The following is a 19,412-nucleotide window of genomic DNA, read 5'->3' as shown; positions in this document are numbered from 1 at the left end:
ACAGAAAGGGCTACTTCTCTATGGTTATGCAAGTGTTGGTTGATCAGGGAAGTGCATGATGCTCACATCTCTAAGAACACAGGATTGTTCAGCAAGCTGAAAGCAGGCACTTTTCTTTGCAAACTGGCGGATTACCATTGGTGATGTTGAAATGCCAACGGTGATGCTGGGGCACCCAATCTACCCTTTGCTCCCCTGACTCATGAAGCTGGCCACCTCAACAGCACCAAGGGAAGATTCACCCATCAGCTCAGCAGTTGCAGAATGACAGTTGAATGTGCTTTTGGTAGATTGAAGGGATGTTGGTTTGTTTACTCACAAGACTGGATCTCTGTGAGACAAACATCCCAAGGGTTATAGCTGCCTGCTGTGTCATGCATAATACTGGAAGAAAAGGGGGGAAGTTTCCGATGGGGTGAAGGGCAGAGGTGGAGCAGCTGTCTGCTGAGTTTGAACTGCCAGACACAAGGGTTTTTAGAAGAGCTCAATAAAGAGCTGTATGTCTCAGGGAGACCTTGAAAGAGCACTTTAAGAGCAAGCCACAGTAATGTGTGGTGGTGTACTATGCTTTATCCGGACCTGCAGTTTTGGGGACCATTAGGAACTGTCTGTTTATTGTTGCACATCTATGAATATAACACGGTCAATGCACCTATTAATTTTGTGGTGCTTGCTGTACATTTATAATTATTACTGTTTTTGTCACTGATCCTATGAATTATGTCATAGTGTACAATAACAAGCAGCGGGTTCTTTCACTACCACTAGGCATTCTGCAGTATATGCTGGGAACTAATAGATACATTATTTTCCAAAAAATATTTTATTGAGTAACAAAGCCAGTGCAAAAACAAATAATCTGTGCAATTTAAAATCAAATACATTAAAAACTTAATTAATGAAAAAGAACATTCATGTCCATCTTGGCTACACATACAGCAACTGTGGCTTTCACAGGTCAGTGTATGTGAAGCTGTGGTTGTCTTTAACGTCCCACAGTGTGAAGTGGTAGGAGTAGGGATGATGCCACGTGGAATGTAAAGGGTGTGTTGGAAGGTGCTAAAATGAAGTTCTCTGCGGACTGCAAAGGCGAGCTTGCAACTGCTGCACCTGTAGGTCACAAGCATCTGCAGCATCCGTGTTTGTTGCTGGAGAAGCCCTATTATGTCCTGGTGCATCTCCTGCTCCTTTTCCTGCTGCAACTTTCTCCTGTTTGCTCTTTCCTTCTCCGCGCCCTCTGCCCATGGCCTGATGCAGCACAGGCTTGCAAGATCTCATTGATGTCATCCCAAGTCCTCTTCTTTCTACTCCTTAACTGGCTCTGGCATTCCAGGGATGTGGTGGGGGAACAAAGGCCACAATGGCAGCAGCTACAGACAAAACACAGAGGTACCATTGTCAATATAGTGAGAATTGAAAAACGAAAGCTAAGATTCAGAACTCCCTTCCCTCGCTCACCTAAAGTTTTAAACAAGACACGCTTATTGACACTTCTGCTTGGAGTACTTGTGCACGGTCCCACCCATAGCACCCGCAATGGTAAGTATTGCCCACCAGAGGTGAGGGAAATGCTCGGTAGCATGAAACTATGACTACAGGGCAATGGCACTGAATACTGGCCCCATTTTCCACACATGGTGGTGATGATTTTAGCTGATATTTCATTCCTGAGGGTAACAAAGGCTCAGAGAGCACAGATGCTGCTGGCGTCCTGAATCTGCCCAGCCCGTATGCTGCTATCATGTTTACTGCATGATGCCTGCTGATGTTATCACTGATGGGCATGAGAAAGCATCTTACCATGGAGGAAGAAATAAGGCTGCCATCCCTAGAAACCTTCAGGAGAGGATTCCAGAGTACCTCCATAAAAAATTCATCGAGATCTCTCAGAAGGATTCCAGGGACATCCCTGGGTACATAAACGAACTGTTCTACATGGTCCCGGGCCCCTCCCTCCCCATCTCCCACCCCACCTAACTCTACAGGGGAATGAAGAGCAGATAACAGCTCTGCCTCTCTTTGTTGTACCTCTGCCTCTTCTAGTATGAGTAAATTAACGCAAAGTTGACCTGCTAAGTTAAGAGTGATATCAGTACATTATTGTAATGGGTAATACATTTATACACTTACCTGAGATTCCTTCCCCTGCATCAGGCTCATGTGTGCTCGGCTACCAAGACTGACTGAACTGCAGTGGAACCTCCAACAGGTCCAGGTTTGCGGCATACTGTGAACCCCCAGTTACATGTCCCCCATCCTCCTCCTCTTCTTCGCTGTTCACACTAGGAGTCTGTGACTCAGGCTCCTCCGAGGTATCCACAGTGGCATACAGGGCAGTGGTGGAGTCTCCGTCAAGGCATGCAGCTCTCCATAAAAGCGGCGGCATGCGGCTCAGCACCAGACTGACTGTTGGCCTCCAGGGCGGTACGTCTGCTGCAGTTACTTCACTTTCACATGGCACTGCTGCTGATCCTGTCATACCCCTTCTCCTGCATCCCCCATGAAATCTGTTCATAGATGTCCACATTTCTACAGCTGGTCTGTGACTGTGCCTGTACAGCCTCTTCTCCCCACAGGCTCAGGAGATCCTGTACGTCCTATCTGCTCCAGGCTGGGGCATATGGAGCATGGAACCCTCCTGGTCAGCTGGGAAGCTGCACACAACAAGGGAGAGCTGCTAGGTGTGCTCGCCAAGCTGGACAATCAGGAAAAGGCATGTCAAAATATCGCAGGGTTTTAGAGTAGGTGGGAAGGCAGGCTGGGTGGCTTCCAGTCTCAGTGACTCCTGGCCAATGCAGTTCACAATTGTGACCAAAGCAGACAGTGTTGGGCATTGCGGAACAGCTGCTGGAGGACTGTTAGGGTTAACATAGGTAACGCAGTGTCACTTGCACAGTGTTGACCTCAGAATGTTGACCATGGCTCAACACCACTCAGTGAGGTGGTGTAACTGCATTGCTGTAATGGGGCATTTACACTGGTGGCAGACAAATTTAAGCATAGACACATGAACCACTAGATCAATGCAAGGCAGCTTATGTTGACCTTACCTGGTAGTGTATACCAGGCTTAAGGCCTTCACTACCTTGGGCTGTAAACAGGAATTACAAGCCATGTGTAAACAGTTTCAGCTAAAATAGTTTCTAAGGCTACGTCTACACTTAAAATGCTACGTCGCTCAGAGGTGTGAACTTTTCACACCCCTGAGAGAGACGTGGGTATGGCAGTGTAACTTTTCAGTGTGGACCGACCCTAACATAGGCCTGGTTTACCCTAAAATGGTCAACCCAGCTAGGGATAGCTCAGTGGTTTGAGCACTGGCCTGCTAAACCCAGGGTTGTGAGTTCAATCCTTAAAGGGGCCATTTAGGGATTTGGGGTAAAAATCTGTCTGGGGACTGGTCCTGCTTTGAGCAGGGGGTTAGACTAGATGACCTCCTGAGGTCCCTTCCAACCCTGATATTCTATGATTCTATGTCGCTAAGGGGTGTGAAAAATTCATACCTTGCCCCATCAGTCTCTGAAAAATCCTCATGCTCCTGGAGCAATAAGGAAGAAGTACTTGATTATGTTTAGATGAAGTCACCACAAAAAACTCACAGTTGGGTGATTATGTTAAATAGGTGAAGTAGATCTAAATTAAACAATGGAGTTGGCTGGAAAGAGATGCAACTAACAGCTTATCTACTTACAGAAGTGTTCACACACAAAAGGCTTGTCTTCACTGCCAGGGTAAGTAGACTTAAGTTACGCTACTCCAGCTACATAACTTAGATCGACTTACCCCAGTGTCTTCACTGCACTGCGTTGATGAAAAATGCTCTCCCATCGACTTACCTTAATCTTCTCGGGGAGCTGGACTACCGGGGTCGACGGGCGAGCGCTCTGCCGTCGATTTAGCGGGTCTCCACTAGACCCGCTGAATCGACACCTGCTGCATTGATTGCAGCAGCGTTGATCTCCGCATAGTGAAGACCAGCCCAAAGCTGTGCCCGTGTAACATCAAACTTTAGTTAAACCAGTGCAACTTGTGTGTTTAGTCCAGGCCTCACACAAGTAGAAGTTTACAAATTACAAATAGAAGTTTAACACCAAATAGCAATATAGTGCCCCCCAAAGTCTCTCGCATATCTGCAAGATCTTGGGGCACAGACCAGGTTAACACATCTGAGAATGGATTTGTAAGTCTCACCTTACTTCAGAAAAAGGCATCCCATTGGTATAATAAACCCTATTAACTAGTTTGTAATGATGCAGTTTCTGTAGATTCCCATTTTATTTCACCTTCTCTCTGCTATGCTTGAAAGTCATGTGAAGCAAATGCTATAACTGTAACTCTCTTTGGCTTCATAGTATTCTCAGGGTGTTCCCACACAGTACATCTCTTGGGAACATAATACCATAAAGTAAGGTCATTATGGACCGAGCTGTTCTGTCTCCACTAACTGAACAAAAAGGTATGTGTTAGAATTATAGTCCCAATGCCATGGGGAACATTTTGTCTCACTGAAAGAAAAGCTATGGCGTTTGCACCCCTGTGGTGTCACCTTGGTTATCCAAGGATGGTTTTAGGCTGGATCGTATGGTTGAGCACATAATTAACACAGCCAAAAAGCTTCCGACAGCAAAATATATGGTGTACTTCGCACAAAGGCATGTTCCTGAATTAGCTGAAACTGATCATTTAAAAAAAAACCTTGGCATCAATGCAGATAGTTCACTCAAGACATCTGTGCAATGTACAGCAGAAGCCAAGAAACAGGATAAAATATTATACACATTGGTAATAATAACCCTTAAAGCCTCTGGGCATCTGAGTAAAGAAGAACAGTTTCCAATATCTATTTTGTTTGTTTTACATAATTTAAATAAGATTTTGCTGGCTGAAAGCCAACTAGCTGTGCACATAACTAGGCTATTAACATAGGTTCCTCTCAATGTTGTTTCTGGTCTTCCTTGCTTCATTCCCTCCATGAGTTTGTTACACCCCTTTTCTTAATTTAAATTTCTTAATTTTTCTCAATTTTCCCTGATTTGGGAATGAACCCCAAACACACAGCTCCCTGAAAGCTACATAGAGCCCCACTGTGGGCCTCCAATTAGAGCTCATTGAGCTTGGTCAGACAGAGCTCATTGCAGGAACAGGACCTTTGATTGTAAACTCCTCAGGGCAAGACATGTCTATATGTTTGTATAGCATCTAACAAAGCCCCCTCTCCTCCTTTCCAATAGCGATAGAACCTCTGGGCATGACCACGATACAAACAACATTATTTCTAGTAACATTTATTTTAAAATGAGTTAACTGTCCCAAAGGGTGGGACATCAGAAAACTTCAGCACTGCACTCAACACATTCTCAACATACTAATTAGGATGGAATAATAGTCAGGAAAGTTAGGATGGAGACTCCAGCTTGGTGGTAATGGTTGGGGGGGAGGGGCATGTGTGTGTTTCAGGTGGGTAGGAGAAAAAGATTCTGGCCCACTTGCTGTTGGATGAGCCTTATCTACATCTTATTTATTTATTGCTATATTTTGCCTGATGTTTTCGCTACTTAACTTCACTGGCCCATTGTAGCTCTTCTTGAATGTAGAAACAGGAAGAGCTGATGTCAGTCACAGTGTGAGACTCAGGGCAAGTCTATGCTAGAGCACTACATCGGTCGGCAGCTGTAGCGCACCTGGTGAAGACGTGCTATGCTGACAGGAGAGCACTTTCCTGTTGACATAATTACTCCACCTCAGCAAGAAGCAGAAGCTATGTTAGCGAGAGAGCATCTTCCACTGACATAGCACTGGTGTGGACAACACAAAACTTGCATCACTGGGGGGGGAGATTTCACACCTTTGAGCGATGGAAGTTATATCGACTTAGGCTGTAGTGTAGATCTGCCCTCCGAAAACCTCTCACTTACAGTTGGGAGAGGGAACCATAGCAGAGATACAAATATTAACTTTCAGTTAAGTTTTGTGGAACTGTAGTCACATTTTACAACCACCAGCTAAAAAAAACAGGCCGTGAAAATACAGGCAAAACTGATCAGATGACGCCCATGCTTTAAAGCCAGTTTCTAACATGGCTGATCCTTGACACAGCCAACTTTGCTTTGGAGGCAGTCAGGATTGCATTTTGTTTCTTAGGCCTTGTCTACACTACGAGAGTAGTTCGAATTTACTTGCATCGAATTTTTGGAATCGATATTGCAAAGTCGAACGTCTGTGTCCACACTAAGGACAGTAATTCGACTTTGTGAGTCCACACTAACGGTGAAAGCGTCGACATTCGAAGCGGTGCACTGTGGTCAGCTATCCCACAGTTCCCGCAGTCCCCTCTGCCCATTGGAATTCTGGGTGTAGCCGGCAATGCCTTCTGGGTAACAAAATGTGTCGAGGGTGCTTTTGGGTAACTGTCGTCATCCGTCCATCACTCCCGCCCTCCCTCCCTGAAAGCGCCGGCGGGAAATCAGTTCGCGCACTTTTCCAGTCATTGACAGTGCGGATGCCACAGCACTGCGAGCATGGAGCACGCTGCGACCATCGCTGCAGTTGTGGCCGCTCTCAACGCCTCGCAGCTTATCATACAGGTTTCCCTGAGGCAGATGCAGAAAAGTCAGGCGAGGAGGCTACGGCACCGCGGTGATGTCCTGAAGTCTGAGAGTAGCACAGACCTCTCAGAAAGCAGGGGACCCAGCGCCGAGGACATCACGATGGCAATGGGTCATGTTGATGCGGTGGAACGGCGATTCTGGGCACGGGAAACAAGCACTGAGTGGTGGGACCGCATAGTGCTGCAGGTCTGGGATGAATCCCAGTGGCTGCGAAACTTTCGCATGTGGAAGGGAACTTTCCTGGAACTTTGTGAGTTGCTGTCCCCTGCCCTGAAGCGCAATGACACCCGGTTGCGAGCTGCACTGAGTGTACAGAAGCGAGTGGCCATAGCCCTCTGGAAGCTTGCAACGCCAGACAGCTACCGGTCAGTCGCGAACCAGTTTGGGGTGGGCAAATCTACCGTGGGGGTTGTTGTGATGCAAGTAGCGAAGGCAATCGTTGATGTACTGCTGCCAAAGGTAGTGACCCTGGGAAACGTGCAGGTGATCATAGATGGCTTCGCAGCGATGGGATTCCCAAACTGCGGTGGGGCCATAGATGGAACTCACATCCCTATCCTGGCACCGGACCACCAGGCCACCCAGTACATTAACCGAAAGGGCTATTTTTCCATGGTGCTGCAAGCACTGGTGGACCACAGGGGACGTTTTACCAACATCTACGTGGGATGGCCGGGCAAGGTTCATGATGCTCGTGTTTTCAGGAACTCTGGTCTGTTTAGATGGCTGCAACAAGGTATTTACTTCCCGGACCACAAAATAACTGTTGGGGATGTGGAGATGCCTATAGTCATCCTCGGGGACCCAGCCTACCCGCTAATGCCCTGGCTCATGAAGCCCTATACTGGCGCCCTGGACAGTGAAAAAGAACTCTTCAACTACCGGCTGAGCAAGTGCAGAATGGTGGTGGAGTGTGCTTTTGGCCGTCTCAAGGGGAGATGGAGAAGCTTACTGACTCGCTGTGATCTCAGCGAAACCAATATCCCCATTGTTATAGCAGCTTGCTGTGTGCTCCACAATCTCTGTGAGAGCAAGGGGGAGACCTTTATGGCGGGGTGGGAGGTTGAGGAAAATAGCCTGGCTGCTGATTACGCACAGCCAGACAGCCGGGCGATTAGAAGAGACCAGCGGGAAGCGCTGTGCATCCGGGAGGCTTTGAAAGCAAAGTTCCTGATTGAGCAGGGTAACCTGTGACTTTTAAGTTTGTGTACAGAGAAGCTGAACCTGCCCCCGTTTCTTTACCCAGTTAATGTTGACTATCCTACCCAGTTACATACCCCCTTCACCCCCTTCCAACACACGTTTCGAAATAAAAATAGTTCTACTTTGTTAATGCACACCGTTTTCTTTAATACTGTTTTCGCGGGAATTTTTTAAAACTGGGACGCAGACTGTGGTGCGGAGCGGGTGTAGTGTAGTGACGCGAATGAAGCTTCTAAACTCAAGGATTGACGGGCTCTGCTGCGGTGGGATGGTTGTTTCAACGGAGCCTGTCACCCCTCCTGATCGGGACTGTGTGTATGGGGGGGCTATGTGACTTTGTGGCAGGGGGAGGACGGTTACAGATCCCCTGCTGTGTGGCTCTGTGATCCTGCATAAGGACCGCCGCTTAAGATCTGTAACTGCCCTCCCCCGCCACAAAGTCACAGAGCAACCCACCCCCCACCACATAACATGAAAACAACCTCCCAGACTAACCAGGGTAACTAGTCACTGCATCACTGCACTGTGTATGTGCCCTGCTGCTGTGCCTGCCCCCGCCTATGTACCCTGCCAAAGGCGACTGTCCTGTCCAATTACCAACCCCCTTTCCCCTCCTCCTCCAAAAGAACATCATTGAAACAGTACTTAACATGAACGTATTTTTTATTATCAACTACACATGGAACTGGGAGGTGAAACTTGGACGGGGGCTTGTGTCAGGCGGGAAGGAAAGAACTTTTCAAGTTTTGGGGAATGAGAGCCTTCTGCTACTAGAGCTCTCTGCAGGGGTGGAGTGAGAGTTAGCAGGGACTCTGCCGCCTCTCCTTCTTTGCACTTTGGGTGAGGTGGGTATGGGACTTGGTGGCGGGGGAGGGCGGTTAGAGATGGACTGCAGCGGGGCTCTGTCCTCCTGCCTCCGTTCCTGCAGAACATCCACAAGGCGCCGGAGCGTGTCCGTTTGCTCCCTCATTAGTCCAAGCAGCGTTTGAGTCGCCTGCTGGTCTTCCTGCCGCCACCTCTCCTCCCGATCCATGTTTGCTTGCTGCATTTGGGTCAATTTCTCCCACCACTGGGTCTGCTGTGCTGCCTGGGCTTGGGAACAGGCCATAAGTTCAGAGAACATGTCCTCCCGTGTCCTCTTCTTCCTATGCCTAATCTTCGCTAGCCTCTGGGAGTGTGATGCCAGGCTAGGTTGTGAGACAGTCGCAGATGTGGCTGTGGGAATGGGAAAAAGGGAGTGAATTCCTCAGAAAGATAAATGTAGTTGTGAACAAAGAACATAGTCTTTCTCTGTGAACAAGACCATGCACAGCACCTATCACATGCGCACTCAGCACAAGGTCGAATTCTCGGCCTTCGCATTCAGTGCCTAGGGTCTTCCACAGCACATTTGAGAAGCGGGGCAGCACAACGGAATTTCTGTTGCAGGCAGACATGGTAAGCCGTAGACTTGTGGCAGTTTAAAACTTTTATATTACCACTGGCCTCATTTCACATTTAAAGCAATGTCAGTCCCTGCTGCCAGCAATCCGGCAAGCGGGAACTCTGCCCCTGTCCCACCCCCTCGCGGCTGTCCCCAGGAACGATCCCTTTCGGCAGCCCCTCTCCCGCCTCCACCGCGTGGCTGCAAACCAGCTGTTACAGTTCTGTAAAGGAACGAGCAAGCAGTCCCAACACTAACATTCCCCTACCTAATTCAAAGCAGGTCACCATGGGCGACATCACCCTGATGAGGATCTCTGACAGCGAGAGAGAGAGAATGCTCCGGGAAAGCCTCCAAAGACCAGGGCCGTATGCCGCCCTGCTGTGCAGAGCAATGATTCCCGAGTACTTGATAGTCTCGTGGCGCGGCAACGTGTCGTACTTCGGAGGACCCAATAAGGCCGCTCTCCCCAGGAACCTCATGCAACGGCTTTCCAATTACCTCCAGGAGAGCTTCATCGAGATGTCCCGGGAGGATTACTGCTCTATCCCTGCACATATAGACCGCATTTTACTGTAGCTGCAGTAGCAGGGAATAAACAGTAGAGCGGCTTGGGCAGGACAATCACGGAAAACCGGACATTGCTAGATTTTTTTTCAAAACTTGCACTGCCCATGACTGAACGGTTAAGTGCCTAGGGCAAAGTAATCATGAACAACCCATTCTTTTAATTGTTAATATTCCTGTTCTGTTAAAAATAAATGTTTAGATGTTTACAACACTTACTGGCTGATCCTTCCCCAGATTCTGTGTCCGGGGTAACGGCTGGGGACGCTTCGTAGGGGATCTCTGTAAGGGTGATGAAGAGATCCTGGCTGTCGGGGAAATCAGTGTTGTGAGCGCTGCCGACTGCCTCGCCCTCCTCATCTCCTTCCTCATCTTCCCCGTCCACTAACATGTCCGAGGAACCGGCCGTGGACAATATCCCATCCTCAGAGTCCACGGTCAGTGGTGGGGTAGTGGTGGCGGCCGCACCGAGGATGGAATGCAGTGCCTCGTAGAAACGGGATGTCTGGGGATGGGATCCGGAGCGTCCGTTTGCCTCTTTGGTCTTCTGGTAGCCTTGTCTCAGCTCTTTGATTTTCACGCGGCACTGCGTTGCATCCCGGCTGTATCCTCTCTCTGACATGTCTTTTGAGATCTTCTCATAGATCTTTGCATTCCGTTTCTTGGAGCGCAGCTCAGAAAGCACGGACTCATCGCCCCACACAGCGATGAGATCCAAGACTTCCCGATCAGTCCATGCTGGGGCCCTCTTTCTATTCACAGACTGCACGGCCATCACTGCTGGAGAGCTCTGCATCGTTGCCAGTGCTGCTGTGATCGCCACGATGTCCAGACAGGAAATGAGATTCAAACTGGCCAGACAGGAAAAGGAATTCAAATTCAAATTTTCCCGGGGCTTTTCCTGTGTGGCTGGTCAGAGCATCCGAGCTCGTACTGCTGTCCAGAGCGTCAACAGAGTGGTGCACTGTGGGATAGCTCCCGGAGCTATTAGCGTCGATTTCCATCCACACCTAGCCTAATTCGACATGGCCATGTCGAATTTAGCGCTACTCCCCTCGTCGGGGAGGAGTACAGAAGTCGAATTAAAGAGACCTCTATGTCGAACTAAATAGCATCGCAGTGTGGACGGGTGCAGGGTTAATTCGATGTAATGGCGCTAACTTCGACATAAACGCCTAGTGTAGACCAGGCCTTACATTCTCAGGAGATGCTCCTTCTGTGCTTGGAGTGCAGCAGCAGCAACAGAAGGCTCGGGAGAGAAGAATTTTTCCTCATGAGTAAGACTGGCTGAATTGCCATCTAATCAGGCCATTTTATAGAAGAGAAAGAGAGCACATATATCTGTGCATCCATGAGAGAGAGAGTGAAATCTAGTGTATTGGAACAGAAGTACTTTTACAAATATATTTTGGGTTTCTGTAAGTCTCATTATTTACAGTTATCTTTGTGGAATTACCACATTACACACTTAATGTTTCCTCTAGGCCAGTAGTCCCCAATCTGTAGGGCGTGGAGGAATGTTTGGGGGTGGCGTTGCTAAGCATCTGGGCCAGCCCACATGAGGGGTGGGAATGGAGTGCCACCCAGTTCCGCTCCTGGCCCCTTGGCTCTGCTCTCGCCCCCTCTCCCAGCTATGGCCCCAGCCTCGGCCTCCTTACCCCTGTCTGCGTTCTTCCTCTCAGAGCCGTGGCCCTGCTCCTGGCCCTGGGAGAGGGAGGCGCAGACAGGGGTTAAGTGTGGGGTGCGAGGTAAAAAGTTTGGGGACCACTGCTCTAAGCTGTTTGGAGGATTCAATTTATTTTTGTTAGAAAAAAGGGAGTTAAGTGGTTTAAGCTATCTGACTTAGAACAATAAGGGCCCACATAAAGAAACCCCAGGCTGACAGCATCAGATTGGTTATCAAGCTATCAAGCATTCAAAACTCATGAGTCAATCGCCCCAAAAATCATAGAAGTATTTTTTCTGTTTGTTTGTTTGAAATTCCCATGATTTTTTAAGACAACAACTTGGGTGTGGGATGGTATTTGTCTTCTGGTTTTTGACCCTCTAGAAGTCACATTTGCAAGAGCTAGAAGCTTTCAGATAAAGTGGGGGGGTGAGGAGGGAGTTGAGGGGAGCAGTAGAAATTCTCATATAGACCACTGACTCCAATGAGCTGAGGCTTTAAGAGGGAAAAAAGAGTTGGAAATGCTGTAAACAATCATGCAAAAGGTGAAGCTGTAAATCTACCTAACTGGAAAAATAATTAGATTACCACATGTATTAGAAATAGTTCTGATGGCCAGTGGTACCAATGGTAAGGAATTCAAAGTCTATTCAGATAAACTCCTAATGCATAGAAAGATCTGACAAGCAGTCCAGCAGAAAATTTACAGGAACAATGTTTCAGATTAACAGTTTTCCCCTTGTTTTTCCAGCATGCATATAAATGAGTTTCAGATAGTGTTAGTCTCTTTCAGGATAGTCTATCTACATACAGATGGGGAATTAAAGAGCAAGACCTATGTTTGACAGTAGAAGACAAACACCTTCAAAACTACCCTCAATAGGACTAGCTATTAGCTGTATCACATAGGAGGTAAAATTGTTGATCTAAAAAATTCCTAACACTTTTACAGCCACTCAATTAGTGTGTCAGGCAGGATTTGAAATGTGATGTGGTATCCTGTTAGCGAGCACAAATCTGTCCCACCGCCGAATATTTCACTCCAAGGCATTTGGACAGGAAGTCCATTATGCAACCCCTCACAAAAAAGTATGGAACATCTTTCTATTTATATATAAAGATTTATTCTCATATGAGAATCAATCTTTTATCAGGATGCCATTCCTGAAGGAAAACAGTTGGAATTTCATGAGAAGTGGATCCGATTTGTATATCATTTGGCATGCATGCCTTCAGAAACTGCATGTAGAACATAGGCCAATAAAAATGTGGGCTCTTGCACAGCAGTCTCAGGTAACTATAAGAAACAATAACAGCTGCTGTCTCAGCAACAACACCGTCTCATATTGCCTTGAGCTGTGCAGGAGCTAGTACTCGGACAGAAAAGCAGTTATGAAAGAAGTGTTCATGGGAGCATTTTGTGTATCCTAAGTGGGTGTTCTCACAAAACAGCATTGCTACCACTTTAACAAATTTTTACACAAGAAAACTTTAAGACCCTGGATACTCCACACTTTTTTACTTTTACCCAATCTCTAAAAAATAATTTAACCATAGTGACCTCTGAGCTAATCAGTTGGATGCATAATGCAGTTTGATGACTCTTCAATAGAGGAAGAGAAGGGGTAAAATAAATTATGTTTTTGTTACACCAAGTTAACTGTTATTTTTGGGTTTAAACTATCAGAGCTAGACAGAGTCTCCCTCAATCTCTCTGTGATATCGAGAAGCATATTTTGAAGGTGGTTGTTAGGGCTTGTCTATATAGAGAAGTTTTATCAGGGTAAGGTAGAATGTGAATTTAAAACGCTATATTTTGACCAGTTTAACAATAGCAGTTTAACTATATTGGCCTAAATTCCTGTGTAGCAACCCCAAAGACTCTATTCTCTCTTTCAGTATATTACTACTACACTAGTTCAAATGAAGCCGTTTCCATGAGTAAGGGGAAAACATATATAAGAGAAAGATGTACAGAATTTAAACACTCCAAATATATAAAAACAGGAAAAAATGAACTAGTCCTGGAAGAAGATGAACAAAAGAAAAACCACTAAGAACCGCCCCCATAAACATTGGCAGAACTATCAGACTAACATTATGTTGAATTGTAATATCAGTAGTCAAAACAGGTTTTTCTTAAACCCCCAATCTATGTTTAAGAATTAAATAACCATCACCTCAGCAGTCAAACCCACAGCAACACCAGCTATAATCTCTCCCTAATGCTGTTTCTATACATAAAATACTAAAGTGACACACCTGCAGTGCCATTGTAGCATTTCAGTGTAGTCACTCAGTACAGTACAGAAAAGGTCCTCCCATTACTGTAATTAATCAACCTCCCTGAGAGGCAATAACTGGGTCAGCAGAAGAATTCTTCCATCAACCAAGTGCCGTCTCCCCTTGGAGCTAGGTTGGTATAGCTACGCCTCTCAGGGGTGTAGATTTTTACACCCCTAACCAGAGGCACCAACTTTCTGATTTCCAGGGGTACTTGACTCCTCCTTCCCCTCGAGGCCCTGCTCTCATGCCGCCTCTTCCCTCCCAGGTAGTTTGGTTGGTTTTTGTTAATAGAAGTGAAGTTTAATGTACATATGCCTGAGGAGGTTATGCTGGCTGCATGCCAGTTGCCAAGGTGTCGAACAGGATGTATGAGCACACCTACACAGCAAATAGAAGTGTGATTATAACATGGGTAGGCATACCTATGCTAGCTTTAATTTGGCTAGTGCAAGTAACTACAGAAGTTGTGATGTGGCAGCATGGACTTCAGTACAGGCTGGCTGCCCCAGTACAAACCCATCCGGGACACTGAGTACATACTTGAGTTGCTACCCTGTGCTGAAGCCTGCATTGCTGTGTGTGCACTACTATTGTTACTTGCGCTGGCTAGATTAAAGCTAGCATGGATATGTCTACCCACACTATCATCACACCTTCATTTGTTGTGTAGACTTACCCTGTGTTCTAGGAATTTTCATTAAGGGACTAGAAAAGCTGGTTAGATAGTCTGGATGGCTCCTCTGGTTGAAGTGGATAAAAGGGTTGAGTATTTTGCTTGAAGGCTCAAGGTTCACACTCAGGGCTGATCTACACTGAAAACCGACATCCAGCCCCAGAGCACCCACAGGAAAAAAAATAGTGGATGCTCAGCACCGATCAGTGGGCCCCGCCAATCAGCTGCTCTCCCTCCCCACAGCACCTTCCGTCCACCAACGGGCCCCGCCGATCAGCTCCTCCCTTTGGCTCTTCATAAGAGACTGACAAATGAGAAACGTAGAAAAAAAAAATTCTAACCAGACCACTTCACTTTTGAACCAGGACTCAGGTCTACCCCTAGATAAGTGTGTTCCAATTCCTGCTTGTTTATCTGACAATTACACCTGTATATATGAAGACAGATTTGTACTAGGGATGTAAAATGTTAACCGGGTAATTGATAAGCATCAGTCTTACTGATAATGTATTCAGTTAATGGTTAAATGTCTAACATGCACATTAAAAACACCGCAGCAATACCATTTCATAATGCTTGTGGAACTAGATTCTGCATTGTTAAGAATCCAGACCATTGCTATGGAACTGACGTCATAGGGTAGGAACTAGGGGTGCAGGGCGTTACAGCACCCCCCGTTTTACGCTGGGCTCCACTGTCACTCTGTACCTGGGGTCCTGGCTACCGGCCCCGTGCCTGGGGCTCCGTTCCCAGCCCCATGCCCGTCCCCAGCTGTGGCCCCAGCCTCGGCCTCCTTACCCCTCTCCAGGTCTGGGTGCGGGGCCAGCAGCCAGGAACCTGGGCAGAGGGCTGGCAGCCACAGCCGGGACCGCGGACGGAGGGCCAGCAGCTGAGACCCGTGTAAAATGGGGGGGAGGGAGTGCTGTAGCACCCTCCACACCCTTAGTTCCCGTGCCTATGTTTGAATTTGTTAATGGTTAAATGTTTAACTGATACCATTTTAATAATTTAAATGGTTACTTTTTTAAAATTCTATTTACATCCCTAATTTGTACTTCAGTATTTAGGGACAAACCAGTTCACTTTTCTGATGGAGTCTATAGGACTTCCTGGCAATGTGGAATAACTTCATAGTCTCATCAGCAAAACAGAAATGTAATGCGGTTTTCAGAACATAAGTAGAATTAGCAAATGCACTATAAACTCACTTCTGCTTTAGCACTCTTCGGTCAATTAATCCACCATCATACTTTTCAGTTGGAGAGATATAACCTGTCTGCTCCGTAGGACTTAAAGCACTGAACACCTGGATGCCCACGGAGCTGGAAGAGAAGGAATTTCATTGGTGAGCTGTACACTTTGCAAAGCTTGTACAAAGAGATATACTCTAAGATTCCAAAATACCTGTTGCAAAAATAGCAAATGCAAAAACATTAACATGTTGAATAGTCCTTAAGTGACGCTGATGTGTCTGAAGTGGCTGATGAATTAAATTAAATTAATCATTAGATCCAGCCAACTTAAAAGGGAAACTAAAGAAATATTGCTAAGAGATGTTCTAATCAAGACATGTAATTACAGAGAAGTAAATCACAATATTTTTAAAGTTTCATAGATACAGCAGCTTCTTGATTATTTTTTCTGCTATATTTAGTGTCTGATGTCTTCTAACTTACAGGAAACAGTTCACCATTACAACACATGATAAAACAAGAGACTTGCAGAGTGTTGTAAGGCAGGCTCTATTAAACTATGGATATGTCTTCACTACCAATGTTAAAGCACTGCCACGGCAGTACTTTAAGGTGGATGTCTAGTCGCGGCACCAACGCTGGGAGAGAGCTCTCCCAGCACTGTAAAAAAACCACCCCCACGAGGGGAGTAGCTACCAGCGCTGGTGCACTGTCTATACTGCCACTTTATAGCACTGAAACTTGCATCACTCAGGGGTGTGTTTTTTCACACCTCTGAGCAAGAAAGTTTCAGTGCTGTAAAGTGGCAGTGTAGACAAGGCCCTAGAGAGCTGTCCTCTTCACTGCTTCTGTAGGCTGAGCTCATTGCACACATCAGGCACTACTTGTATTTTCAGGGACTCCCGGCAACTCCTCCCTGCTGTGCCAGGGGCTCCGTGTGTCCCCCATTCTCCACCCATTCCTCTCACCCCCATTTTGCACCTATGACATGTGCTCTCTGTGCCCTCCACATTATTTCTTTTTTTTTCTACCTGGGGAGGAGAAGTCCTTCAGCATGGGAAGGTGTTAATGGCTGCCATCAACCAGTTCTTTGATTTTTGGATAATTACAGACCTGACTGAAGCAGATAGCTCTGGTAAGCAGATACAAGGGCTTCCAAAGGTCAATTTTCATTGAAATCAGTAGGGTTTGCCCCATTGCAGCCTAGAACATTCCCCATAATTTTGGAATTGATCAGACGCAGTGTTTAAAAGTTATCATATTACCTAAAGAAAAATGACATCAAGTTGAGAGTGGGTAGCACCTTGCTTCGCTCTGCCAAAAAAATAACAGATTCTGTTCTATCCTACATCAGACTGGACCTTCTGCTAAGAACAGTAAAAAAGCAGCTCTCATTGAGACCTCTGAGACACTGAAACGGAAACATTTGTAAATATATCATTTCCAGCATTGTTGAAGAAAGTGTTCTTGTGATTTCCTTGAACCTGAATATTAGGGAAGTCTGGACCCATCGCCAGTTGCAACATAGAAGTGTTCCAGCTATTTATAATATAGATCTTGAAGACTTCTTTGCATGCCATCTCTGCAGCATCTTTTAAGTCTGAAGAACACTGTCTGCAGTGGTGTGCAAAATCACTGTTCCATCTACAGTAGTGGACAAACTAATACAACTGGTGCATGGGGACCTGTTGCTGACAAGTGACCTCAAGAACAGGCATGTTTGAGTGCAGATTTCCTTTTCAGTGGGCCTTTTCATTTTCCCTAGTCATTTTTTCAAACCACTCACTTAAGTCAGAGCAACCAGATATCTTCTTAATGTGGCTTCAGGCTCCCAACTGAACTTGGGAGCAGTTAGTCTACAAATAACTGATGTATGAAATTCCATATGTGGCCATGAAGACACCATGCAAAGAGCTCCTCTGGTGCTAGTGCACATGCAGGTACACTCTGACCTCACAATTAGCAATAGGCCCAAGGCATTAAGCCCAGATCCAGATACTGATCCAGACTTCATAGGACGTGTTTCAGATACAGTATTTCTGGTCAAGTTCATCACCTCTACCCTTAGTATTTTTATACAGTGACTATTCATTTAGGTGCCTACAGTACTCTATCCAACTAATGCAGTTCTCATTTTATAAGCAGGAGCTAAGCTGACTTTGTACAAAATGCCTGCTCATAGAAATCATTCTCTCTCACCTGACAACCAAAAGACAGCAAACAACAGAAAGGAAGAGAACTTAAAGAGTGGTAGGCCAAGAAAGCACCCATGAACATTAAGAAAGGCATTCATGTAAGAAGGAATGGAGGCAGAAGAAAGGATGAAGGACATATTGCTTACAGTGTGACAGATGCTTTGCCATAGGATGCTGCAAAAAGCAAGCCAGGTTGTGCAGCCCATATGCAATTAAGGGCTCTGTAATCTGGTCTAGTGTCAGCAAGCGAACAGTGAAAAAAATGAATCCGTTTTGTGCACGTGTATATATTATATAATAGATCTGCGCATTTCTGTTTTCTCCCCCAAATAATCTGATTCTCCATGTCAAAAGGTGGTTTGCAGGAAAACCATTAACAATGTTAAAAGTAAAAAAAATTATTACAGTGCTCCAAAATCACAGATAGCACAAATTCTGGTTTCTAGAGAATGAAACAAAGTCAAAGAAAGAATTCCTGAAAAAATTTTGTGCAGCATACATATTTATTACACATACACAAACCTATGTTAAAAGAACATTATTAAAGTTGCAAAGTCAAGCATTCATAAAGTAGGAAATTCCAAAACTAAGATTGCCTGTGGAACCTCTATTCAGCCGCCTTGTATGTATCCATTTATGAAACAATCATTAATTATATCATCACATACTATTTTGTCCACAGGATTCTGCCTCGTTGAGTGCACAGAATGGATTGTGGTCTCTTATTGAGCAACTATTCAATATTTTGTTTTTCCCACATTGCTCAAAGTGAGGCTCCAGGCTTTATTTAATGAATACTATTTATATCCTGCGATGAAGACAGTATTCTTTTTCTCACGGTCTTTGGTGCTCATCACTATAGTATGAGTGCTTCACAAACATTAATGAATTTATTTTCAAAACACATCTGTGAGATGAGGGAGAATTATTATGCCCATTTTATTATCCTCTGGGGACCTGAAGCACAGAAAAATTTAAGTCAAAAGTATCCACTAGTTCTGGGTGCCCAATCTGAGATGCCTAGGACCTGATTTTCAGAATACTTAGTATTATGTAGCACGTAATGTATCTAAAGCACAGCTCTCATTGATGTCAGTTGCAGGTGTGAGTGCTCAGCACTTCTGTAAATCAGACCCCTAGGGGCTCAAGTCACATGCCCAGAAAATGAGGCACACACAGTTAGGTGGTCAAGCTGTGAAAAGTTTGGTTTAAATATCCTTGACTTATATCACATTGGAGCTCTGAGGCAGAGGCAGGGATAGAATCCAATTTTCCAGGGCAGCATTCAACTGCCTTAACTACAAGACCATCCTTTCTCTGCCTCATTCAGTACACACCTTCCAACTTCTGCAACAAACGAAGCAGGGGTTCGACAGACAACATCCTTCGCTACACAACCCTGCATCACCCTCAGAGCAGGTCCATGCAGTGCACTGAACGAGGCAAGGGTGAGGTGGGGTGGGGGTCGAAGGGGATAATATGTGATCATGCAATTAAAAACAGTATCATAATGTATGCGCACAAGGGGGCCAAATTAAAAGTACCATGCTCTATCTGGACCACCAATAGACAGGGATTGGACACTTTGCTCGGGGGAA

The 19,412-nt window shown here is 45.8% G+C and overlaps 1 protein-coding gene across 1 annotated transcript in view; it reads right to left on the bottom strand.

Annotated features, from left to right (window-relative positions):
• SAMD3 (sterile alpha motif domain containing 3) overlaps positions 1-19,412 on the bottom strand; it is an 86,891-nt gene that overhangs the window by 40,714 nt on the left and 26,765 nt on the right. Inside the window, exon 4 of the mRNA XM_054024239.1 lies at positions 15,635-15,748. Within this exon, the coding sequence (XP_053880214.1) occupies positions 15,635-15,748 (114 nt within the window). The remainder of the gene's footprint in view (positions 1-15,634; positions 15,749-19,412) is intronic.

Source organism: Malaclemys terrapin, chromosome 3 (assembly GCF_027887155.1).
Source record: "Malaclemys terrapin pileata isolate rMalTer1 chromosome 3, rMalTer1.hap1, whole genome shotgun sequence".
In the NCBI taxonomy this organism is placed as follows: Eukaryota; Metazoa; Chordata; order Testudines; family Emydidae; genus Malaclemys; species Malaclemys terrapin.
This window is presented reverse-complemented; position numbering and strand designations above follow the sequence as displayed.